The following is a 26,615-nucleotide window of genomic DNA, read 5'->3' as shown; positions in this document are numbered from 1 at the left end:
CAAGAAACTCAGAATAGCTGATATCTTGTCCATCAGATTTAATCTCCATCCAAAATTGACCTTGAAATTTTGCCTAGAATTATCTCAAGTTGCAGAAATTTAGAAAACAGTTCTGATGCAGCATCTTCAGAAAGACGTGCGAGATTCATGTGCTTTCAGATCGGGAATAAACTTGGTGGATGCGTTCATGATACTATTGGCTACATTTGCAACGGTGGGATTACATTTTTAACGGTTAGTTATTGACTTATGTGTATGTTTCTGAGACAGATTTATAAAGAGTAAATAATGACGAGTTTGTGTTGTTGGTTGGGTAAATGAGCTCGGTTTGAACTTAAACCTTGCAGGAGGCTTCATGAATTGTAGGCTAAGGTCTTCGTTGATGGATAACCAAGATGGTGATCAATAATAAGTTGTTCGAGCCATGCTAGTAATTGTCTAAACGGGAAAAAGAGAAGTGAGTTGGTCTTTGTAACGCCCGTGAACCGGAAAATCGGTTAGGGTTTCTTTTTAAATCATCCGATTTAATTGGTTGGGTTAATTGGAAACCCTAGAGTGTGCCTATAAAAGAAGGAAACTCGAAATTAGGGCTTTAGTTAGTCACTTTTCGTTTTATAAAGGAGAAAAAGAGAGAAAAGGAGAAGGAGCAGAATCGTTAGGGTTTGGGAGAAATAAGTTTCGTCATATCAAATCGTGGTAAAACCTAACGACATTTGGTAGAGTTATTTCCAAGTCCTTTATCGTTATTTTCCAGTTTACAGAATTGGATTTGGATTAAAATTGGTTGAGTTATTCACAGTTTTGTGAGACACGTTTTCTCAGACGCGAATTAGGACCAGCGGAGATTGAAACTGAGATCGTGGTCTCGTCGGTTTTTCGATCGGCACGAGATTTTGTGGGCAGCTTTGTGACGTCTGCATCTAGGGTTTCACCGGAGCGATTCAATAGTTAACGGTTAGTTTGTATTTTAGGGTTTCGTATTTGAGACTGCTTGTTTCTGGTTTTTCCTGTCCAGTTTGCTTCAAGGTTGCTTTTGGTTGTGGACTTGTTGTAGGACGTTTCTGGACTGTTTCAGACGCAAGGAGAGTCTCTCTTGGGTTTCATTACTATTAGAATCAAGTTGTTAAGGTGAGTGCGTGACCATGAGCTTATCTGAGCGATTGGGTTGTGTGATTTGTTTTGTGTGATGATATGCAGGTGTGGTGAATGTGTTTTGGGTGAATTGTTCAATGACTTGTTTGTTTGTATTGTATTCGTGATTACACCCTTTTATTTGCTTGTGTGTATAGCTCGTAGATGGGAGGATCGCCTCACTAAGTATTTATGATAATACTTACGCATCTCATTGTGTTGTTGATGCAGGTAAAGATAAAGTGTGATCGTGGAATCATGGCAAGGAAGAGAGGATGATCTAGGAACTCGTTTGTTTTATTTTGGTGTTTTTGGTTTTTGGAACCCGGTTAGGATTGTTAGTTATTCTTGGTTTTGTTGGTCGAATTATTTATTTATTCATAAAATAGTATTTTTGACTTGCGGTTTAATTGTTATTTTATTGGTTGGTTTAATTAGATATTTATGGGAATATTTAATTATATTTTAAAAACAAAATGGGTCGGGTTGTTTTAATTTGGTATCAGAGCGATCACAGTTCTAGGATGTATAGAATAATTAATTGATGAATTATTTTCCTGATGATTGATGTGGGATTAGCTAGGGTGTTAGCATACTGAGGGTTGATTATAGAGTGCTTAGTCAATTGTGTGTGTTGGAGTCCTAGCATCATCTTCTTCGAGCCTTAAATGAGATTCCACGGTAAGTTGTTTGTGATATATTCGTTGTTCTAGTTTCTTAGCCTTTTGTTCTTGAGTAGCGCAGATGGTTAGGGGAGCTGGAGTTCGTGGTCATGGTCGTGGTCGTGGTCGTGGTCGCGGTAGAGGACGAGTCCTCGAGGGTACCGGCGAAAGTGATGGCCACAATGCCACAGTTGAGCAGAGTGTGGGTTCGCACCCTGAGTTTCTGGAGCCCGGGGTTGGGGATGGTCTTGGTGCCGATATAGCCGGTGCAGCCGGAGTGGGGGCTGGTGGAGCTGATGTCGGCGCCGGTGTGCATGCCGTTGGTGCTGAGGGCCCAAGAGTGATGGGTGCCGCAGCCGGAGGAGCCCAGGTTCCAGGGGTTGGTTTGGCGGGCCTGTTGAGGCAGTTGTTGGAGCGGTTACCAGGTGTGGTACCAGTGCAGGCTCCAGTTGCGCCACGAGTGGCGGAGGTGCAGCAGAGGGCTGCGGTTGCTGAGGAGGTTCCATCTTATTTGAGGATGATGGAGCAGTTGCAGAGGATTGGCACGAGGTATTTTTTTGGTGGTACTAGTCCTGAGGAGGCCGACAGTTGGAAGTCGCGGGTTGAGCATAACTTCGGTTCGAGCAGATGCCCTGCAGAGTATCGGGTGGATCTAGCAGTGCATTTTCTAGAGGGGGATGCACATTTGTGGTGGCGGAGTGTGACTGCCAGGAGGAGGCAGGCGCATATGTCTTGGGCAGATTTCGTGGCTGAGTTTAATGCCAAGTACTTTCCGCAGGAGGCGCTCGACCGTATGGAGGCGCGTTTTCTTGAGCTGACACAGGGTGAGCGGTCGGTTCGGGAGTATGAGCGGGAGTTTAACCGACTCTTGGTGTATGCGGGTCGGGGCATGCAGGATGACCAGGCCCAGATGAGGAGGTTCTTGAGGGGACTTCGACCGGATTTGAGGGTGCGGTGTAGAGTGTTGCAATACGCCACGAAGGCGGCACTGGTGGAGACGGCTGCTGAGGTAGAGGAGGACCTTCAGAGGCAGGTGGTGGGAGTGAGTCCAGCGGTAAAACCGAAGAAGACTCAGCAGCAGGTGGCACCTAGCAAGGGCGGCAAGCCTGCGCAGGGGCAGAAGAGGAAGTGAGATCATCCTTCCAGAGCAGGATGTTTTTCTTGTGGGAGCCTTGACCACAAGGTGGCAGATTGCACGCAGCGAGCTGAGACGAGGGAGTGCTACCATTGCAGGGAGAGGGGACATCTCAGGCCGAATTGTCCTAAGCTGCAGCGGATGGCAGTGGCAGTGGTACAGCCGGCGGTGCAGCACGGAGCGCAGGTGCAGCAGAGAGTACAGCAGTTAGCACATATTGCAGCGGCACCGCAGGGTTACACTACGCGTGAGATAGGTAGTACCAGCAAGAGAGCGATTACTGGTATGATTTCTGAGACTCAGACTTTGTGAATTGTTTCTGTTGTTTTGGATATCATTGTTTTGTGATGAATGTTAGGGTTCTTAGCACATGAGGTTTGTGTAGGGACCTAATTAGTGGGCGGTGTAGAGGCCCATGTGTTGTTTGACTCTGGAGCATCGCATTGCTTCATTACCCCGGAGAGTGCCTCGCGCGGCAACATCCGTGGGGATCCTGGTGAGCAGCTTGGAGCCGTCAAGGTTGCTGGAGGGCAGTTTTTAGCGGTTCTTGGGAGAGCGAAGGGTGTAGATATTCAGATTGCAGGGGAGTCAATGCCAGTAGATTTGATTATCAGCCCTGTAGAGTTGTATGATGTTATTCTGGGAATGGATTGGTTGGATCATTATAGAGTACATCTTGACTGCCACCGTGGGAGAGTTTCTTTTGAGCGGCCAGAGGGAAGGTTGGTTTATCAGAGAGTGAGACCTACCTCAAGGAGTCTCGTCATCTCAGCAGTGCAGGCAGAGAAAATGATCGAGAAGGGCTGCGAGGCTTACCTGGTGACGATATCTATGCCGGAGTCTGTGGGGCAGGTAGCAGTGAGCGACATTCGGGTTGTTCATGAGTTCGAGGATGTGTTTCCGCTTATGTATTGACTACCGGGGGTTGAACCGGGTCACTGTGAAGAACAAGTACCCTTTGCCAAGGATCGATGAGTTGTTGGATCAGTTGAGGGGTGCTACTTGTTTCTCCAAAATCGATTTGACGTCGGGTTATCACTAGATCCCGATAGCGGAGGCAAATGTTCGCAAGACTGCTTTCAGGACGAGATATGGACATTTTGAGTTTGTGGTGATGCCTTTCGGTTTGACTAATATACCTACAGCGTTCATGAGGTTGATGAACAGCGTGTTCCAGGAGTTTTTGGATGAGTTTGTGATCATCTTTATTGATGACATTCTGGTGTATTCTAAGAGTCCTGAGGAGCATGAGGTACAATCTGAGGAGAGTGATGGAGAAGCTGCGGGAGCAGAAGTTGTTCGCTAAGTTGAGTAAGTGCAGTTTCTGGCAGAGAGAGATGGGTTTTCTGGGTCACACTGTTTTTGCAGAGGGAGTTTCAGTGGATCTAGAGAAGATTGAGGCTATCAGAGATTGGCCTAGACCGACGAATGCCACTGAGATCAGGAGTTTTCTTGGGTTGGCAGGGTATTACAAGAGGTTTGTCAAGGTGTTTGCGAGTATGGCACAGCCGATGACTAAGCTGACAGGGAAGGATGTTCCTTTTGTGTGGTCACCGGAGTGCGATGAGGGTTTCATGAGCCTGAAGGAGATGTTGACGAGTACACCAGTGTTAGCATTGCCAGAGCATGGAGAGCCTTACATGGTGTATACTGATGCCTCGAGAGTTGGTTTGGATTGTGTTCTGATGCAGCGTGGGAAGGTTATTGCTTATGCATCACGGCAGTTGAGGAAGCATGAGGGCAACTATCCTACTCACGATTTGGAGATGGCTGCGCTAATCTTTGCCTTGAAGATTTAGAGGTCTTATCTTTATGGCGGGAAAGTGCAGGTGTTCACAGATCATAAGAGTTTGAAGTATATCTTCACTCAGCCAGAGCTGAACCTGAGGCAGAGGCGATGGATGGAGTTGGTGGCTGATTATGATCTGGAGATAGCTTACCATTCTGGTAAGGCTAATGTGGTTGCAGACGCGTTGAGCCGTAAGCGCGTGGGCGGAAGTGTTGAGGCCTTGGTAAGTGAGATTGGTGCTTTGCGGTTGTGTGTTATGGCACAAGAGCCATTGGGATTGGAAGCTGTGGATCGAGCAGATCTTCTGACTAGAGTTCGGTTGGCTCAGGAGAAGGATGAGGGGTTGATTGCGGCTTCTAAGGCAGACGGCTCTGAGTATCAGTTTGCAGCTAATGGGACTATCCTTGTGCATGGGCGAGTTTGTGTGCCTAAGGATGAGGAGTTGCGACGGGAGATCTTGAGTGAGGCTCATGCGAGCATGTTTTCCATTCATCCAAGAGCGACTAAGATGTACCGAGACCTCAAGCGGTACTATCAGTGGGTCGGGATGAAGAGGGATGTAGCTAATTGGGTTACAGAGTGCGATGTTTGCCAGTTAGTTAAGGCTGAGCATCAGGTGCCAGGTGGCCTGTTGCAGAGTTTACCCATTCTTGAGTGGAAGTGGGATTTTATCACGATGGATTTTGTGGTTGGGTTGCCTGTGTCGCGAACCAAAGATGCTATTTGGGTGATCGTGGACCGTCTGACTAAGTCAGCACATTTTCTGGCCATCAGAAAAACCGATGGAGCGGTGCTGTTGGCTAAGAAATATGTGAGCGAGATCGTGGAGTTGCATGGAGTACCTGTGAGTATTGTGTCAGATAGGGATTCCAAGTTTACTTCTGCATTTTGGAGAGCCTTTCAGGGAGAGATGGGTACTAAGGTGCAGATGAGCACGGCTTATCATCCACAGACAGATGGGCAATCTGAGAGGACTATTCAGACGCTTGAGGATATGTTGCGGATGTGTGTCTTGGATCGGGGAGGTCATTGGGCGGATCACTTGAGTCTGGTAGAGTTTGCTTATAACAATAGCTATCAGGCGAGTATAAGGATGGCTCCTTTTGAGGCGTTGTACGGGAGGCCATGCAGGACACCGTTATGCTGGACCCAAGTGGGGGAGAGGAGCATATATGGTGCAGATTATGTTCTGGAGACCACGGAGAGGATCCGGGTTCTTAAGCTGAACATGAAGGAAGCTCAGGATCGACAGCGGAGTTATGCTGACAAGAGGAGGAGAGAGCTTGAGTTTGAGGTTGGGGACAGAGTGTATCTTAAGATGGCCATGTTGCGAGGTCCGAACAGGTCTATCTCAGAGACTAAGTTGACTCCGAGGTACATGGGTCCGTTCAGGATTGTTGAGAGGGTGGGACCAGTGGCATACAGGTTAGAGTTGCCTGATGTTATGCGTGCGTTTCACAAGGTCTTTCATGTGTCGATGCTGAGGAAGTGTCTTCACAAGGATGATGAGGTGTTGGCTAAGATTCTAGAGGATCTTCAGCCCAACATGACTTTGGAGGCGAGACCAGTGAGGATTCTCGAGAGGAGGATCAAGGAACTTCGGCGGAAGAAGATTCCTTTGATCAAAGTCCTGTGGAACTGCGATGGTGTGACAGAGGAGACTTGGGAGCCAGAGGCGAGGATGAAGGCAAGTTTCAAGAAGTGGTTCGAGAAGCAGGTTGCTGCATGAGTTTGCCTTTCCTTGGTTTCCAGTTTCAGTGTTGTTGAGTTTTTGAGCTTTTGAGTTTGCCTTTCCTTGGTTTCCAGTTTCAGTGTTGTTGAGTTTTTGAGCTTTTGAGTTGTTGTTCTTATTTCTCTTTCATTTGTATTTTCGTTTGGAGTTGTAACGATCATGACAGTTGATGATTAATAAGATGAGTATTTTTTCTTGGATTTGACTTGAGTTGTCTTATTTAAGAATGTGTTGTGCGGTTTCCAAAAATGGAAAGTTTCCTAGAAAGGACTTGTCTATTTTCGGAAATTTTGAGTAAACAACCTAAGAGAAAGGTGTGTTTACGAGATGGCCGGGAGTTGGTCATAAGGATGTTCTCGAGGGGATATGATGGATGGTGAGGCATAGAGGTGTCTTACGCGAATCCATGAGAGAGTCTGGAGATATGCTCGGAAGCGTTTAGTATTGTTGCTCGAGGGACATGAGGGTCCCAACGACTCGTGAGGAGCGGGGTATGCTCTTGAGGTACCGGTAACTCGAGGGACATGGTGTCTTTAGAGTACGAGGGGTACAGTGGCTTCGGGTGACGATCCGAGAGCACACTTTAGGGTGACGACCCGAGAGCGAGTTTTGTGGTATTATTTTCTCCAAGTGTCGTAACTCGATGACTTTGTGGCTGAGAGTGAGCCGACACAACTCAGGGTTTGACTTTGAGTGGGGAAGATAATATGTGTGATACCCGAGATACTGTAGGCCGAGGCCTGAGAGTGACGGTTTATGCTCGAAGATTGCGGTCTGAGAGTGGAGAGTGAGTTGTGAGCAACAATGACTAGTAAATCGTGAGTATATCGACTGGATAGAGAGACCTAGAGGGGGTCTGGTTGGAGGGAGTGCGGACTGTACTGTTGGTTGCACGGAGTTCCTCGGAGTGGAAGGGTGAAACTAGATTCGAGGACGAATCTATGTTAGTGGGGGAGAATTGTAACGCCCGTGAACCGGAAACTCGATTAGGGTTTGGTTTTAAATCATCCGGTATTATTGGTTGGGTTAATTGGAAACTCTAGAGTGTGCCTATAAAAGAAGGAAACTCGAAATTAGGGCTTTAGTTAGCCACTTTTCGTTTTATAAAGGAGAAAAAGAGAGAAAAGGAGAAGGAGCAGAATTGTTAGGGTTTGGGAGAAATCAGTTTCGTCATATCAAATCGTGGTAAAAGGTAACGAAATTTGGTAGAGTTATTTCCAAGTCCTCTATCGTTATTCTCCAGTTTACAGAATTGGATTTGGATTAAAATTGGTTGAGTTATTCGCAGTTTCGTGAGATACGTTTTCTCAGACGCGAATTAGGACCAGCGGAGATTGAAACTGAGATAGTGGTCTCGTCTGTTTTCCGATTGGCACGAGATTTTGTGGGCAGGTTTGGGACTTCTGCAGCTAGGGTTTCACCGGAGAGATTGAATAGTTAACAGTTAGTTTGTATTTTAGGGTTTCGTCTTTGAGACTGCTTGTTTCTGGTTTTTCCTGTCCAGTTTGCTTCACGGTTGCTTTTGGTTGTGGACTTGTTGTAGGACGTTTCTGGACTGTTTCAGACGCAAGGAGAGTCTCTCCTGGGTTTAATTGCTATTAGAATCAAGTTGTTAAGGTGAGTGCGTGACCATGAGCTTATCTGAGCGATTGGGTTGTGTGATTTGTTTTGTGTGATGATATGTAGGTGTGGTGAATGTGTGTTAGGTGAATTGTTCAATGACTGGTTTGTTTGTATTGTATTCGTGATTACACCCTTTTATTTGCTTGTGTGTATAGCTCATAGATGGGAGGATCGCCTCACTAAGTATTTATGATAATACTTACGCATCTCATTGTGTTGTTGATGCAGGTAAAGATAAAGTGTGATCGTGGAATCATCGCAAGGAAGAGAGGATGATTTAGGAACTCGTTTGTTTTATTTTGGTGTTTTTGGTTTTTGGAACCCGGTTAGGATTGTTAGTTATTCTTGGTTTTGTTGGTCGAATTATTTATTTATTCATAAAATAGTATTTTTAACTTGCGGTTTAATTGTTATTTTATTGGTTGATTTAATTAGATATTTATGGGAATATTTAATTATATTTTTTTAAAAAAATGGGTCGGGTTATTTCAGTCTTCATCTTTAATAGGCCAAGGTGACGGTGGTATTTGGGAAGCATAGTATCATTTTCTTTTGGTATGATTCTTCATACATAATATGTAGGCTTAGATCTGATTGCGCAGGATAAGATTTTGTGGTGATATGATTTGATGATTATTGAATGATATGTATAGTGATGCTGTTTAACTATACAATTTTATGTATGACTAGGGAGAATCGAGTTATGGATCGTGGTCTCCCTAGTAATGTGGACAGTGATGGGCCTACAGGTTGCTGGTGAAGAAACGCTGACGAGCCCGGAATGCATGTGAGTGTTGGAGCCACGAGGGCTAGCCTCCACTCATAAGTGTGTTGTTAGAGGTTCAAGCATTTTAGTTTGATTGTTTGTGTCTAAGTTCATATGTTATGACGATGGTTGTAAAGCTTTAGAAAGTGTTATATGTTTTAGTGGGTAGAGAAGATTCCCCTCAATGACTATTCTTTACTCACCCCCTTTTTCCCCTTTTTCCTTAGGTTAGTAAGCATGGCGAGTTGTGTGCAATTTTTTTTTCGTGTGTGAAGTTTAAAGAAAACATTTTTGCAAGATCAGATGAATAACACCCCATCTTGGCCAATAAGGCGGGACGAGTGTTATAGAAACACTTACTCGTCTGATCTCCCTATACTCTGTTACTCAACTATCGCAGGCAGGGATGCATAGTTTAACGCATAAAGAATCGATTTCCTTAGTACTCTAAGCTCTGTTACTCAACTATCGCAAGCAACAACATGAAGGACTGGTGACACTATTTCCAAGATTAGGGTTACTCTATCGGGGATCTTTTCCCTTAGATCAGTAGCTAGGCGGATAACCTAGCCACATGCATTAATAATAAGATTAGTATTTGGAGTCAAATATGACTAGATGTCTTGTGTATGATTGAGTATAAGAACTAAAATTGAAATCAAAATTAGAAAGCTAAAGTAGTGTTTCCCTTTTAGAAAATTCGAAACCAAAAAGTCATAAGGACTTCGCCTATACCATCAATGCTTGGAGAAGTAAGAAGAAGCTTGGCTAGCATTTATAGATTCAAATATGACTAGATGTTGAGTGTATGATTGAGTATAAGAACTAGAACAACAACCTTATCCCGTAAGCTAAAGTTGTATTTCCATGTTAGAAGATCTAAAACCAAACACTCATAGGAACTTCGGCAACACCATTATAGCTTTGAGAAGCAAGAATAATCGTAGTTAGCGTTTTTGGCTACACCATCAATGCTTTGAGAAGCAAGATAGAGTTTTGTTAGGTTTTTTGGAGGCAAATATGACTATATGTCGTGTGCATAATTAAGTATAAGAACTAGAACCTTAACCTGATTCCGCAAGCAAAAGTAGTGTTTCCCTTTTAGAAGATCCAAAACCAAAAACTCATATGTACTTTGGCTACACCAACAAAGCTTTGAAAAGCAAAAAGAAGTTTGGTTAGCATTTTTTATTCAAATATGACTGGATGTCTTGTGTATGATTGAGTTACGAACTAGAACGACAACCAGAACCCGAAAGCTAAAGTAGTGTTTTCCTCTTTATAAGATCCAAAACAGAAAAATCTTAGGGACTTCGGCACACCATTAAAGCTTTGAGAAGCAAAAAGAAGATTGGTTAGCATATTCTAGAATAATATGACTACATGTCTTCTGTATGATTGAGTATAAGAACTAGAAGCGCAACCAGATCCCCGAAGCTAAAGTAGTGTTTCCGTATTAAAAGATCCAAAACCAAATACTCATAGAGACTTCAGATACATCATCAAAGTTTTGAGAAGTAAAAAGAAGCTTGGTTAGCGTTTAAATTCAAATATGACTAGATGTCGTTTGTATAATTGAGTATAAGAACTAAAATCGTAATCGGGTCACGAAAGATAAAGTGGTGTTTTCCTTTTAGAAGAACCAAAACCAAAAACTCAGACAAACTTATGGTACACTATCAAATCTTTGAGAAGAAAGAAGAAGCTTGGTAATGCTTTTGGATTTAAATATAACTAGATGTCGTGTGTATTATTGAGTATAATAACCAAAACTGTAACCGGATCACGGAAGATAAAGTAGTGCTTTCCTTTTAGAAGATACAAAACCAGAAACTCAGACAAACTTCTGCTACACCATCAAATCTTTGAGAAGAAAGAAGAAGCTTGGTTAGTGTTTTTGGATTCAAATATAATTTGATGTCGTGTGTATGATTGAGTATAAGAATAAGAACCGCAACTGGATCTTAGAAGGTAAAATAGTGTTTTCCTGTTAGAAGATCCAAAAACAAAAACTCATAGGGACTTTGGCTAAACCATCAATGCTTTGAGAAACAAGAAAAGGCTTCGTTAGCATTTTTAGAATATGACTAGATGTCTTGTATATGATTGAGTATAAGAACTAGAACTACAACCGGATCCTAGGAGCTAAATTAGTGTTTTCCTTTTAGAAGATCTAAAACTAAAAACTCATAAGGACTTCGACTACACCATCAATGCTTTGAGAAGCTTGAAAAAGCTTGGTTGGAGTCAAATATGATATTTTTTTTTTGTTTTTTATTGTAACTTTTTTTTGTCTTGTTTTTATATTTTTCGTCTAGTATTTTATTTCTATTTTTCTATTTAATTTAGTTATTCTATGCCAATTATTTTATTTTAATTGAATTAATATAATCGGTGTTTATTTCGTTTTACACAAAATTTGTGATATTTTAGTAAACCGTAATGTTTGGGTGTTAATCTAATTATTGTTCTTCAAATTTGAGTGAAATTAGGTAAATTTTAATTCTTAAAACTGTTCAAAAAAGTTTCACTTCATATAATATTTATTTTTTTCTGAATAAATTTTACATTCATTCAAAAAAAGAAATTCATGTATTGAAGATTATCCATTGAATGCTTCACCTCCGTCTCTCGTTGAGATAAAAAAACATGATCATTTAATTAATTAGTTCTTTCGGAAACTCAACAAACATTTTTGATACACATATTAACCTAAGATCATGATTTAGGTGATCAAACTAGAATAAAAATAAACTAACAATCTATACTATTAATTAGAAAGCATTTTGTGAACTACAACATTATGAGGATAATTTAAAACTAACTAAATGAACTTTTGCAAGGGTAATTTAGTAAATTACAACTACTACAATTAAAGAAATATATTTGATTTAGATCTTTCAATAATTTTTTGCAAAAATAAATAACTAGATTAAATGATCCAATATATTCTAAGATTTACTTTGTCAATCTTTTTGGTATTATTTGTTTACAAAAACATAAAATAAAACAACATTAAAATTAACTGAATATTCAGCATCAATATATTTATTTCGAATATAAATCGAAATATTTTGTATTTTTTTAATTTGTTAGAGATAAAACAAAAAAATTCAACAATGTAAATCAAATGCCATTAATTAAAAAATATAAAATATTTTAACAATAAAATCTAAGTAATAATATTTATGTTATAAATATAAAATATTTTCGTAGTTACCAAATATAACAAATTAAGTACATTGGCAAAAAAAAATGCGACATACATTATATCCAATATTTTGTTTTTGTCAAATCGTAATATGTGTATAAATAGACAATTTGTTTTTTCTTTAACATATTCTGTAAGCGTTAAATTATTAGCAACTAAACTAAATTAATAATAGAAATAATATGGTTTTAAATAAAATTATGGTTATCAATTCATGAAGGATTCAAAGCGATTCAAGATGGGTTGCCCGAAATTCAGATTTTTTTTTTTGTGTAACCCTTCCTGAATTTCATGAAATTCTTTCTGAAATTTTGTAGGATCTTTTCTGAATTTTGTGGAATCTTTCAAATAATCATTTTTTTAAATTCAAGAAGGATTCTACAAAATTTAGGAAGAATTTCACTAAATTTAGGAAGGGTTTCAGGAAAGATTTTTTGTGAATCCTCACCCGAATTTCCTAGTTACCTTCCTCATTTTTTTGGAGTGAAAAATTTAACGAAGATTTTTTGGCGGTAAAATTTTTTACGGAAATTCTTTTGGCGGGAAATTTGTTATTTATATTTACTATTTTATTAAAGTTTTGAGTGTTATTTGTGGATTTTTCAAAAGAGATGCTATTTTGGATGAAAAAACCTTTTAGTGCTATTTTTGTCAATCCCCCCTATTTTTTTTTTACTACGCTATAAATAAAACCTGAATATGTTATGAATTACTGAAGAATAATACTATTTAACTAGAACAATATAGTTTGACATCATTAGTTTCAAATCATATCCAAAATAACTTAGTTTGTGTCCACAACCTAAAGGACCTAAGATCATAGTTTCAGTCAAGGAGTTTTTCATTAGGCATCATCAACAGTCTGCCTTCAGCAGCTTTGTGTCCAAGTTCTGCATCTTTCTGTTCAGAATCTTGTTGCCAACTCCAAGATATGGTTATGGTCTTTGTTCAGCTCAGTGGGTACCGAACGAACAAACTTTTTCTTGCCAATAGTGATAACCTCAAATCTGCTACCCAATAGCTGAGGAGAAAATCCCAAGATACCAGCAAGATTAGTTCAAAATATCTGAAAGAAAAAAGAAAAACACAAGTGAGATAGAAACCTTTAGCTTGCTAATAGCTCGAAGACAATCATCTTCAGTCACAGCTTCACGGTCTGTCTTCCTTCTCTGACGAAGATGGTTGCAGAGCTCTTGCAAGCTGATCAAACCTCCATTATGTGATCTTGTAAGCATGCAAACTTCAATAATCTGAACTCCTATTTAATGAATTCACGAAAATTATTACATCCCTGCTTTCTAATATCACAGGGGTCATTTCCAATTCTAAACAAGAGAAAAAAATACACATTAGATTTTATATCCTTTAAGACTCATAGCTAACCAAAACTCAGAAGCATCTTCTTCAGTGGCGCTAAACTCATAGTAGAAGTCACCAATACCGAGGAGCTCAGCCCAGAAACCCTTGTTAGAAGCAAGAGGATCCACACCAATGTTAGCACACATTTCATGGAATTGAGCCCTGAAGGCAGGATTCTTACAAATGTCATTCTGCAACCAAAGAAATTTTTTTATCACTATTCAGGAACATGTTATTAAACTACATGTTCTTATTACGAAATCAAGACGATGACAAAACAACAGCAAACACAACAAAAAGAAATATATATATATATATATATATATATATATATATATATATATATATATATATATAAAGATTTAACAAACAACGACCTCGTGTTTACGAGCGAACTCTTCAAGCTGGGAAAGGAACGTGGAGAGCTATTCTTTCATCATATTAGTCCGTAACTTGGCTACATTTTCTCCTAGTAATCGGTATTGATCCTGTTTTTGATGCATACAGAGGTAAAACCGCATATTCAATCAAATAAGATTCGAGAGAAAACTATGAAATTGAGTTTAGGATCAAACCCCAGCAGCTGCGGCCTTTTGTAACCCTCCGATTCCTGGTCGTCATCGCATCTTTCCCCGTTTTCGGATCTTTGAATTTCTCTTCCGATTGGGTTTTGAGAAGACGAAATATTTTCATACCTTTTAATTTCTAGGTAATCAACAAATCAGTGTTCTTTTAAATTCCAAGTAAGTGTTGAGTATTTTAACTTTTTTACCTGTTATGTCAGAGTCAGAATCTCTCAAGGGAACTCTTTAGAGAGCAGTTATCAACAAACTTGAAGCCTTTATTTGTTTCTGTCTTTTCATCACTTGTCGTCTTGCACTATTCAAGTAAATCTCGAAAACGTCAACAACTCAAGAAAATTGAGAATGTTTTAAAAAAAAACAGTGATTGACATGTATAGGAATCTCACCTAAAAAAATCAGAGATCCGGGCAGAATGAAAAGTAGAAGTGTCCATTGGTCTGTCCAAAGTCTAATGGACGAGGCTCTAATGGTTGGTCCTTAATGGCCAATGGTCTAAGAACTCGCTCAAGCCCATAAAGGACCATGCCCATGGTAATCCTTAAGGACTTGGCAGTCTCAAAGACACATGATGGCACAAGTCCACCGAAAGGGATTCCAGAGGCAATCCTTATGGACTTGGCAGTCTCAAAGACACATTAGGCTGTGCCAACCGCAATCTCCCTGGACAATCATCATCGTCCTTCCTAGATTTAGAAGAACGGCTGAAGGAAGCGCAACGCAAGATTGAGGAGCAGACAGCCTACAATGAGAAGCGTGATTCTGAGATTGCTGCGCGTGAAGCTGAGACTGCCCAAATCACGACTGAGCAAAAGGACAAGCTCGAACACTTGTCCTTAGTGGAGAAGTATCTCCGACAAACAGATCTGCAATTCCTTGACTTCATGGACTCTCAATCTTCGACAACCACAGAGCCTCTACCAGCTACTCCACAGAATGATCAATAGGTTTAGATTTCAGTCCCTTTTCACTTGAACTTTGAACAATAATGTTTGTGTGTGTGTTTAGTACTTTGAACCTTAAGTGTAAGTTGTGTTTTATGTATTTGATAGGATTTTCAATAAAAATGTGTTTTGGTTATACTTTATAGCATTTAGAACAACAAACAAACCGAATTCTCAGAATCGATAAACAACCAACAAAGAAATCAAGATATGACCAAATTCTTATTAGGACACAAAATGTCGTCGTCAAATAGTCGTCCAATAGTCGCCATATAGTCGTAGCATAGTCGTAACATAGTAACCAACATTAACGACTATCGTTTGACAATATAAGAGAGTCGTTAGGTAGTCGTAAAGACGTCGTAAATTAGTCGTATATTATTTAGCGACTAAGATACGACAACCAGAATAGTGCCTACAGTTTAATACAATTGATCGTAATCTAGTCGCAAAGTAGTCGTCAATCGAAGTACGACTAGTTTACGACTACACGAATAATCCCCCATAAACAGGTAAATTAATCGTACATAAGTCGCCAAATATGACGACCAATCGACGACTATTCCGTGCCGACTGTTTCGTAGTCTTGTTAGTCGTCTATTAGTCGTATTATTTCTGTTTACGACTATGAAACGACTAGTGTTGTAGTCAGTAAACGCCTGTTTTCTTGTAGTGCCACAACATCAGCACAAACTCCTGCATACGTGTATACATGTTCTCCACACGTATGCTACCACACACACGTACATGCACACCCACATCACACGTACGTACACAACTGTGAACACCCAAGCTATAGCCACAAAGGCTTATAACCGGAACATCACTTTAATGCATCGTCATGAATTACTCGGCATACGCTCCGAGTCTTGTGCCATCATGTAAGTGACCACTCAGGATCAAGACTTACTGACACAATCACAACACAAAAAGGGAGGCAGCATCTTACTCTAAGCATGATGGTATCGGGTAAACCCTGAATACCACTTAGACACAATAACCTCATGCAGTACTATATATAAGTAGTTTACCATGCCCCAAAACAAGTATAGACAATCAAGCACCAAATCACGTAATATATATGCATAATATATCAAGGATTTACTCACAACCTCATAGCATATCTCATATAAGTATAACCATCTAACAAGGTAAGTAAGCCCTCGAATCATATCTCAATTCATCAAGTAAACTTAGTTAAGTACATATTCCTTTAACCTAGTTATGCACCAGTCCGTTCATTCTTTAGTGATAATATTATCAAGTTCGTCAAATGCCCATATTCACTTTAAGATTCAAGTTCTAACTTAAACCGAATTCCGATTAGTTAGGTCTAAGTGAGTAAGCATGCATATAATCTAAAGACTAGCTCTAGAAAACATGCAAACAAACACACAATTCGACCACAACTCACGGATTCGATAGCTCGGAAAGTTTTTTGGGTTTCGGGCATAACTTCTCGAGCACGGTCGACGATTCCTTACTCATGGTCAAGTTTTCTCGACCACATGCGATGATTCTCAAGTCTCGGACAGAGTTTCCTCGACCAAGGGCAAATTTTACTAAATTCGGGAAAGCTTTTCTCGGTTTCGGACGAGTCAACGATCGGACAGCCTTACAGTCTCTCTCTCGCCTTTAGAAATGAATTTGGGCGGAGAAAGCTCTATTTAGAACCCGCCCAAGGTCGGCCAGACTGCACCGCCCGCTGCCACATGTCCGGAAAGCTGCCGCACCCACAGGCGACAGGTGTCTTCGGACGATGGCGTGGTGACAGATGGCGACAGGTGTCACTCCAACTTCGGCTCCAAGACTCAGCTGACTTCGGCTCCAAGGTTGGTAACTTGAGCCGCAAGGCACCGCGAGTGAGGTGTCCTACTCATGTCGGTTCCGCGGCCGGCGGGGCAAACTTCGCCACGACACGCCCATCTTTGCCCATTTGTGCCCATTCTTGCCCATACTTGCCCGTTCTTGCCCTTTGATGTTTTAGCACCGTTTGGACACACGTGGTCAATTGGCTTTGCAATCGGGCAAAATTTTCTCATTCGGTCCTTTGGCCGTGCCCGATGTCCTTATGCGGGTCACTACATTCTCCCCTCCTTAATAGAATTCGCCCTCGAATTCTAACCTTTGGCCATTCCCAACTTCCTTGTCGTAATTATACAATTGCCTGCTCCTCGAACCGAACTTTCTTTAGTTTGCCTGTTTCCCTGAAGTATGCTCAATCTAGATCTCGAGCCCAACTAAGTTTAATTTCTTTCCTCCGATTCTTCATTTGACCGGATGTTGTTGAGGCTCTTTCGATGGGTTTTTAAACTCATCTGATTCTTATTCAAGTGATTTCTCACTCATATAATGGTCGGCCACACACAAGCAAGAAAATACTTAACTTATCATACATTCAAAAGGTTCATACAAGTTATAAGTACCGGATTTTAGTCTTAGTCTTATACACTATTTAACAAGTCCTAAGCCTTAGTATATTTACACACAAAATTTCGCTATGACTCAGCCGATTCTATACTTAGCCGAAAAGTTAACTATATTTTCCTAGATGATCTTACGGACCATCGGTCAAGGGTTCCTACACTTGGGACACTCACACCTTACCCACAAAAACGAGGGCATCCCTTCATTCAAACACTTCTCCTCTGCCCCCGCAGTCATTAATGGCCCAACTCCTCTCAAAGATCTTTCGCCCGCATTTGGCGCAACATACGGGCAGTACATGGACACATGCCCCAATCCTCTGCAACAATAGCACTTGGTATAATTATCCATATATGGCATAGTCGGTGATGAATACAAGCAGTCTTCGGTCAGATGATCTGTATGGCCGCATATATCACACGGGCGCTTAGCCGGAGTGGCCAACTTCCTCCCAACTGACTTTCTCGCTGTTGCCCGTATTCTGGGCTTAACCTTGGAGTTAATCCCATATCCGATCCCAAGTGAATGCGGGTTTACTCCAATGATTCGCTGGTCCTTAGCCTTCTCCAATTCCATTTCTAATTCTGCTGCTCTCTTTCCCTTCTGCCTCTCATCTTCTCCCGCCTTATCAATCATCTTTCCTTTCGACCTCTTTTCATCAAGTCTTAGACGATTCATCAAAGACTCGTGATTCAGTTACTGTTCAAGTAGCATCGGATCCCACCTCCCATTTCCTTCATCATCACTCGGTTCATTACCTTTAAACATTTCATTCTCCCAGCATGAATCCACCTCGCTAGGATTCGTTATCATCAAGATAGCTTGCGAACTGTCCGAGGAGATGTTGATCACACTCGGACTCTTAGGTTCTGGCGTTAAGGATTCAAATGAGTCCGACGAGGAATCACCCCCATCGTTCCCATTTTCTCCTTCTTCTTACCCATTCGGGACATAGTCTTGAGCACACTTGGCAATTAACTGATCAATCGCGTGTTCTAACTCATTCTCTATCTCATTCTCTATGGCTCCATTCTCATTTTCCTCGTCAATACCCGTAAGCATTAGCATTTCGTACTCATTGTTGGCTCCATACTCATTCATTTCTCCGAACGCACCATCCACCTGGATCACTGGCACATCGAACAAGTCTCCATTTGCTTCTTCCAATTCTAACCCATGTTCGCCAATTGTCCCCAGATTCAGAACACCCAAACTTCCCTCCTCATCCGTCGATGGCACATAGAACATTGATAGCATGTTGTTAAGAATTTCGTTCGCTTGTTCTTCGGTCGCATTCTCAGTTGGTACCGCGAATAACTCGCCATCCTCAGTGATCATCCACTCAACATGGTTCGCTTCTTCACTAGATAACAGGTCATCATGATCATCAGCATTCTCTGGACATTCGGACGGATCGGATTCAATTGACATAGTGGACTCAGTAGATTCACTATCTTCGGCCATAATCTGATCATTCATGCCCATGGACAAACTATCATCGTCTGTACTGCTCGGCGGAGCGAAGTTTTCGGGTTGGGCACATTAAGACTGTGCAACAAACTGACTGTGCTGCTTCTTTTGCTAGACGACATCTGCAAAACAAGGTAAAACTATCCCCCACTTAGTCATCTAAAAGACGAACAACAGGAATCTAATGTTGCATTCTGCGACTCAAATTTACTCGATAAAATCATTGAAAACCCAAGTGTCCACGAGCATCGCATAACCATGCTCTGATACCAAAAATTGTAACGCCCCCGAATCGCCCTATGGCCGGACAAGCCACGGGCGACCCAGTTACGCTACAGTGAAGATGATCGATCACAACTTAGTAGAGGTTCCAGATGAATCTGGTTCCTTAACCAAATTGTGATTGACCCTCCTCCCACTAGGAACACCACTTAGGCTTGCCAACCCTTGGATATTCTAGTGTTGAGCGACCCATACTAGGTCTTATATCATTAAACACTCGGCTGGCTTTAAGAAAACATTTTATGCATAGTATATAGCTTATACTTGGCAAAGAGTTACCCAAAAATATATCTTTATATCGGATCCTCGTTAAAATTTACATAATAACAAGTAATTTTGCAGAAGCAACGTAAAACATCCTAGTTCCGGCATTTCCTAATGTTCGTCTCCCCGCTATGGTCATCCCACTATGGGAAAACTAGATCATGGTCGAGGAACGGACCAAAATACTTAGTCGGAAGAACAAGAAAGTTCAAGTGAACCAGCTAGGTGAGCTGGACAAGCTGGATGAACTAGCTAGCTAAGCTAGGTGAGCTAAACCAGCCAGCTGGAAGACTAGCTAGGTGAGCTAGGTGAGCTGATCGAGTACTGACCCAGCTGGGTGGTCTGGTCATCTGACACTCGAGCTGGTGGACTGTGGTAGCTCACGGATGAAGAGGTGTCTCGGCCAAAAGGTGTAAGGTCGAGCGGGTACCAACAAACGGTTGCATCGCCCAAAGGATGCAAGGAACGGATGTGACCTTTCGGAAGGATGCAAGAAACGGATGTGACCTTTCGGAAGGGTGCAAGGAACGAATGTGATGCTTCGGGAAGCATCCATTCTCCCCTATATAAGGGAGGACGCCCAAGGCATCTCACACATCATCCATACACCACAAAACATTCTCAAAACAATCCCAACACATCCCGAAGTTGTTGGTCGGAGAGGGGGTGCGGCTCGGCGAGTATAACTCAACCGAACTGATGCGCATGCTACCTCCCGGTCCAACGGTTCGATGGAGTGTAGAGGATGGGAGGGTAGACCGTTCGTCTTAGAGACAAATCAGATCTGGTAGACCGATCGTCGGATCGGATCGGCCAGACGGATCGGATCGGCCAGACCGATCATCGGACTAATCGGATCGGCCAGACGGATTGGATCAGACAGACTGATCGTCGGACGGATCGGATGGGACAGGCCGATCATCAGACGGAACGGGTCAGACAGACCCATCATCGGATGGGATGGATCGAGAAAAGTGTTCGAGGAAGCACAAGGGTAAGTGCATCCAAACATACCCAAAGGTCGCCCATGGATGCAATCTTACCGGTAAAGGGAGAAAGCACCAAGAATGGGTAAGGAACGTGATTCACCACATAGGATCAATATCGCGGCTACCTTCATGTATCGATCTCCTCTGCCATGGTAAAACCGATCGGAGATCGGTAAGACCAAAGGGTGACTCGACGGATAACCAACGTGAAAGTCTACGGTGAGATTCGATGGACAAAACGGATGTTGGACACGCGAGCAAACCTAAGACTGACAGAAGAAGGATTTCATGGGCTAGCCTATGATTAACCGATGGATGAAACCATAGACCCTTGGGTGTGATAATGAAATCATTCGGATCGTATGGATGGATCGATAAGCCGAAAGATTTACAGACCACCATGGACCGGACGGGTATGTGGTTAGTAAACTGTGGGCGGTCGTAGTGTTAAACGACCGGATCGGAAATATGGATGGTTCGATAAGTCGAGGGCTCAATCGAGCACCATGAAACCGAAGGGGCGTACGTTTGGAGGACGGATGGACCAATGAGCCAAGAGCTTGATTCGGTCATCGTGATCCAAGGGAATCGTACGATCCCCAATCTCTATCGTTGGACTTAGGTTAGTGGGGTTGGTTGGTTGTATGGCTAAGAAACAATAGAGATTGGTTCATCAATTCACGATCGGATACGAGTCGTTGAACGAATGGAGTAAGGCGACAAATGGGCTAAGGAATCAAATCCGCATATTGGCCAAGGTATGTAACGATCTAGCGTATTAGTTAAGATAGACATTTGGTAATTGACCGTGAAATTAGGATAAAGAAATATGCGATTGTTAGGCTTAGAATGGTTAGCGAACATTATGCATATCTTGACCGAGTAAAGGATCGATCTAAGTCCAAGGGACAAAGATGATGGAACCGATACAAGGGTTGGCTGGAATTAAACCAAGGTTAGAAAGACTTCCGCTGTGTAATAAGAAAGTGATTATAGAATTTAGCCTCGTAAAGGCAATTCTATGTTGAATCGCGAAAAATTAAGAGATTCGGCCATGAAGAGGCGCAAACGTGAGTCCAAGGTTCCCGGACACCGAGACGTCCGGGACGGGGTCTCACAAGTTGGTATTAGAGCATGCTTGATCCTAGGATGGATAAGTGCTCGGGAAAACGTCATAGTAAGAGTTTGGCGGATAAGGAAGTTGAGGGATCGATGTGTTTGGAAACGAAAATAGTTACCCAACTCACGATCAAGAACCAAGATATTATCTTTGTATTCAAAACTTTTAACATAACGGGAAAGTGGGTAGATATATTCGGAGATGGACCGATATCAATGGAATTTGGATCTAGTCAGAACTTGACTAAGATCGGGTACAGACTTAGTCGGGTTTTGACTATTTCTAGAGTTTTGATCTTATTGGAGATTGACCAAGATCAAGGAAAAAACAACAAGGTCGAAAACAGACCTATATCGGGAATATTGACCGAGTCCGGTGGGGACCAAGGTCGGAAATATTGACAAAGTCGGAAAGAGACTTATGTCGAGAATATGATCGATTCCGGGAAAGGACTAGGATCAGAAATTTGATCGAATGTCGGAAGAGACAAAGATCAGAAAATATCAATCGAGTCCGGGAAAGGACCAGGATCAGGAATTTGATCGAGTGTCGTAAGAGACAAAGATCGGGAAACTTGATCAAACTCGGAAATAGAGATTTGATCAAATATGATATCTAAAGTCTCGGAGAGGCTAAAGATGGGAAAACATTAAGGAGTAAAGAAGATCTTACACCCGCTGAATTCGAGGACGAATTCAGTTTAAGGGGGGTAGACTTGTAACGCCCGTGTCCCAAGTTAGGGAGTAACCAAGATCACTCGCCGAATTCGAGGACGAATTCAGTTTAAGGGGGTAAACTTCTAACGCCTGCATCCCGCGTTCATAAAGAGGCCGGTTTGTTTTAGGGGAAAACTAGATCATGGTAGAGGAACGGACCAAAATACTTAGTCGGAATAACGAGAAAGTTCAAGCTAAACCAGCTACGTGAGCTGGACAATCTGGATGAACTAGCTAGCTAAGCTAGGTGAGCTAAACCAGCTGGAAGACTAGCTAGCTCAGCTAGGTGAGCTGACCGATAGCTTGACTGAACTAGGTGAGCTGATCGAGTACTGACCCAGCGGGGTGGTCCAGTCAGCTGACACTCGAGCTGGTGGACTGTGGTAGCTCACGAATGAAGAGGTGTCTCGACCAAAAGGTGTAAGGACCGTCTGGATGGTGCAACCGTTTGTTGGTACCCGCTCGTTGGTACCCGCACGACCCAACGTTTAAACTCGTTAAACTAAAGAGGAGAAAATGGGGTCGGGAGCGAGCGGAAGCTGTGAAAGCCGAGGTAGAGAAACTGTTAAGGATCAATTCCATCACCGAGGCAAACTACCCCAATTGGCGCGCAAATCCAGTCGTGGTAATGAAGAAAAATGGCAAATGGAGAGTCTGCGTAGACTTCACTGACCTCAACAAAGCCTGCCCAAAGGACAGTTTCCCATTACCGCATATCGATCGCCTCGAGGAATCAACCTCTGGAAACAAATTGCTATCATTCATGGACGTTTTCGCTGGCTACAACCAAATCATGATGAACCCCGAAGACCAAGAGAAAACCACTTTTTACACAGAACAAGGAATGTTTTGCTACCGAGTGATGCCGTTCGGGCTTAAGAACGTCGGGGCAACTTATCAACGCTTCGTCAATAAAATCTTTGCACTACATATCGGGAGGACAATGGAAGTATACATCGACGATATGCTGGTTAAATCCATGGAAGAGGAAGAACACATATCCCATTTGCGCGAATGTTTCCAGCAGCTCAACCTCAACAACGTCAAACTTAACCCAGCCAAGTGCCGCTTCGGGGTAAGATCCGGTGAATTCCTCGGATATCTAGTCACACATCGCGACATCGAGGGAAATCTGTAGCAAATTGAGGCATTATTAGGAATGATATCGCCTCAAGACAAGCGAGAAGTACAGCGCCTAACTGGAAGAGTTGCAGCCCTTAACCGATTCATCTCCCGATCCACCGACAAATGCTTGGCTTTTTACGATGTGCTCCGGGAAAACATGAAATTCGAATGGACAACCCGATGCGAAGAGGCTTTTCAGGAACTCAAGAGGTATCTGGCGACCCCACCAATCCTCGCAAAACCTGTAGTCGCGGAACCACTCTACTTGTATGTTGCCGTGTAGGACACTGCAGTCAGCGGAGTGTTAGTTCGAGAAGACAGAGGCGAACAAAAACCAATTTTTTTACGTCTCGCAGACGTTCAAGGGCGCAGAATCTTGCTACCCGCAAATGGAAAAACTAGCTTTAGCAGTCGTAATGTCGGCTCGGAAACAGTGACCCTATTTTCAATCCCACTCCATCGTATTAATGGGATCCATGCCGCTCCGCGCTGTCCTACATAGTCCAAGCCAATCGGGATGCTTGGCTAAATGGGCAATCGAGCTCAACGAACATGACATCGAGTATAGGAACAAAACATGTGCAAAATCACAGGTCCTAGCCGATTTTATCGTCGAACTACCCACAAAGGAGACCCGGGAGAACCCGCTCGATACAACTTGGCTAATGCATGTAGACGGCTCGTCATCAAAGCAAGGCTCGGGCGTGGGCATCCATCTCACTTCGCCAACGGGAGAAGTTCTCGAAAAATCATTCAGATTGAACTTTGAGGCTACCAACAACGTGGGCGAGTACGAAGCGCTCGTGATCGGACTTAATCTAACTCGAGGGCTAAAAATCGCGAAAATCCGAGCTTTTTGTGACTCTCAGCTCATCGCAAATCAATTCAATGGAGAATACCCAGCTCGGGTTCTTCTGGCCAACGATGATTAAAGATTGTGAAAAATTCTCCAAGCGATTCGAAAAATGTCAAAGGCACGCGCCAACGATCCATCAACCGGCCGAGCTCTTATCATCAATCGCCTCGCCATATCCATTCATGCGTTGGTCGATGGACATAATCGGACCTATGCATGCCTCGAAGCAGAAAAAGTTAGTTTTCATCTTAACCGATTATTTATCTAAGTGGATAGAGGCTGAATCTTATGCCAGCATCAAGGACGCTCAAGTCGAGAGTTTCGTGTGGAAATATATCTTATGTCGCCACGGGATACCTTACGATATTGTTACAGATAACGGCTCACAGTTCATATCAAGCCGCTTCCAAGGCTTCTGCGATAAGTGGGGAATTCGACTTAGCAAATCAACACCACGATATCCCCAAGGAAACGGCCAAGCTGAGGCCGCAAACAAAACAATCCTCGAAGGTTTGAAGAAACGGCTCGATGCTAAAAAGGGCTTGTGGTCCGACGAACTCGAAGGTGTTCTATGGTCGCATTGGACGACTCCTCGTCGAGCCACGGGAGAAACCTCATTCACCTTAGTCTACGGAACAGAATGTGTAATTCCACCCGAAATGACGATACCGAGTCTGCGGTGAAGCTTGTCTCCCGAGCACGAACCAGATAATACTCGGAGGTTACTCGACAAACTCGATCTAATAGATGAACGAAGAGATTCAGCCTTGGTGCGAATAAAAAATTATCGGAATGAGACGGATCGGTATTACAACTCGAACGTCCGACAGCAAAGATTTCACGAAGGGGACCGAGTTCTCTGAAAAGTTTTTCAAAACACCGCCGAACCGAACGCTGGGAAGCTCGGGGCGAATTGGGAAGGACCGTACCTGATCTCGAAGGTCGTACGACCCAGGGTATATGAACTTGTTGACCTAAGCGGCAAAGCTATTCCAACATCCTGGAACGCAATGCACCTAAGGCAATACTACAACTAAATCCGAGGTGACTAAACTTGAACTACGAGGTGGCTTGATCCCTGAAAAGGGTACGTAGGCAGCTCATCTTCGGACGAGTTCAGCTAACCCCCCATTAAAAAAAGGGGGAGTGGGTCCGTGTATGCATACTCCCATTTATTATTTTGTAAGTTTTAACTTCGGCATAAATAATAATTCGATTCACAATTTTTGAACGCTTCGGCTAATACGATGAGCGACGGCTCGGAGTATCTCTTACGCCTGCTTGGCGATAGCACGCTATATAAATACAAGATAAAATCTGTCTAATAACTTTTGCTCAAAATTCTTTTATCTTCAAAAACCCGGTTATACTCTAAACACCGGTACCCAGCTCGTACCTAAACGCTGGTCGGGAAATGAATCATATCGGGTCACAACCGAGAAGTTTCGATCACAAGTCTTGTTCACATACATTGGCTCAAATCAATGAAACGGTTCGAATTTAAAGAAAGAATCCAACAAAGAACTTCAAATTTTGAGAGCGATGAGGCGGATAAGCCTCTACTTGGGGCCTGCACGGGTTATCTGCTCCCTCCTCCAGATACTTTGCTGGAGTCGAGGAAATATGCGGAGACGGCGTCTCACGTCCTGAGGTTATGTATATTTTGTTTGTTTTCCTTTTGCCTAAATTGTATGTCCGTGTGTCGGAATGAATTCGGACTAGCTTTATTTTTGTTTGCTTTTCAGGTCGTCGCCTCGATGAATCAGATGGTGCAGCCCTATGACTCAGCCATGCGATAAAATTTTGCGGCAATCAATAAATTGGCTGAGGCCGAGTTTAGGGCGAAGTTGCCGAGCAGGAAAGGAACGAGGCAATCTCCAAGGCCGCCGAAGCGAATCTTGCGAAGGAGGAAGCTGAACGAGAAGCCTCTGTCAACAAGGATAACGATGTCAGGTTGGTCGAGCACAACCTTAAATTGAATTCCGAAGTCGTTCGCTGCAAGCGAATGCTTACCGAGGCGAGAAGACTTTGGGATTGTGAGCCTCGATTCGGAGGCTTTCGCAGCGAGGCTCAAAGTCACCGAGGAGGCTAACGATCAGTTTATGTACTTGTCCCAGGCACGGGCCAATGGGCAACTGATCAAATCACTCGAGGATGGCGGAGCTTTGGCGACCGAGAAAGACCTGGTTGAGAAGTGGTTGTAAGATTTTGCCGACGCCGAGGCAAATCTCACTCACCTAATGATCGAGCTGAAAGACGAGCTTAAAGCCCCTGCTCTCGAGCCTACTCCTCGGAGTCCTGGTGGGCTTAAGCCGGTTGAGACTCTCGCTGATGAAGCCGGAATCGCTGATTAATCTGGCTTGCAGGCAAAGGTGATTAATCTGGCTCGCTCTTGCCTGCAGAAGGAGTACGCCCATCTGAAGAGCTTGATTA

The 26,615-nt window shown here is 42.8% G+C and overlaps 1 protein-coding gene and 4 pseudogenes across 5 annotated transcripts; 3 read left to right on the top strand and 2 right to left on the bottom strand.

The window, feature by feature from the left end:
- Window positions 1–1,875: 1,875 nt before the first annotated feature.
- On the top strand, window positions 1,876–6,446 carry AT3G31970 (annotated as a pseudogene; the record flags this gene model as incomplete). The annotated part of the gene is made up of 1 exon: window positions 1,876–6,446.
- A 6,507-nt stretch (window positions 6,447–12,953) lies between these two features.
- Window positions 12,954–14,034, bottom strand: AT3G31960 (annotated as a pseudogene). The gene is made up of 5 exons: window positions 13,984–14,034; window positions 13,786–13,896; window positions 13,469–13,599; window positions 13,153–13,307; window positions 12,954–13,070 (listed from the first exon to the last, which is right to left on the bottom strand).
- Window positions 14,035–14,514: 480 nt separating this feature from the next.
- On the top strand, window positions 14,515–14,936 carry AT3G31955 (annotated as a pseudogene; the record flags this gene model as incomplete). Its single annotated transcript has 2 exons — window positions 14,515–14,613; window positions 14,700–14,936.
- A 1,407-nt stretch (window positions 14,937–16,343) lies between these two features.
- AT3G31950 (nucleic acid-binding/zinc ion-binding protein) lies at window positions 16,344–18,824 on the bottom strand (the record flags this gene model as incomplete). Its single annotated transcript, NM_114017.1, has 7 exons — window positions 16,344–16,515; window positions 16,633–16,773; window positions 16,841–16,906; window positions 17,059–17,100; window positions 17,536–18,009; window positions 18,085–18,189; window positions 18,301–18,824. The coding sequence occupies 7 exons, from the start codon at window positions 18,822–18,824 to the stop codon at window positions 16,344–16,346; spliced, it is 1,524 nt and encodes a 507-aa protein (NP_189737.1).
- A 978-nt stretch (window positions 18,825–19,802) lies between these two features.
- AT3G31945 lies at window positions 19,803–26,613 on the top strand (annotated as a pseudogene; the record flags this gene model as incomplete). Its single annotated transcript has 1 exon — window positions 19,803–26,613.
- Window positions 26,614–26,615: the final 2 nt, after the last annotated feature.

This window comes from Arabidopsis thaliana, chromosome 3 (genome assembly GCF_000001735.4).
Source record: "Arabidopsis thaliana chromosome 3, partial sequence".
Classification (NCBI taxonomy): Eukaryota; Viridiplantae; Streptophyta; class Magnoliopsida; order Brassicales; family Brassicaceae; genus Arabidopsis; species Arabidopsis thaliana.
Note: the sequence above shows the minus strand (reverse complement) of the source record. Positions and strands in the feature narration are given on the sequence as shown.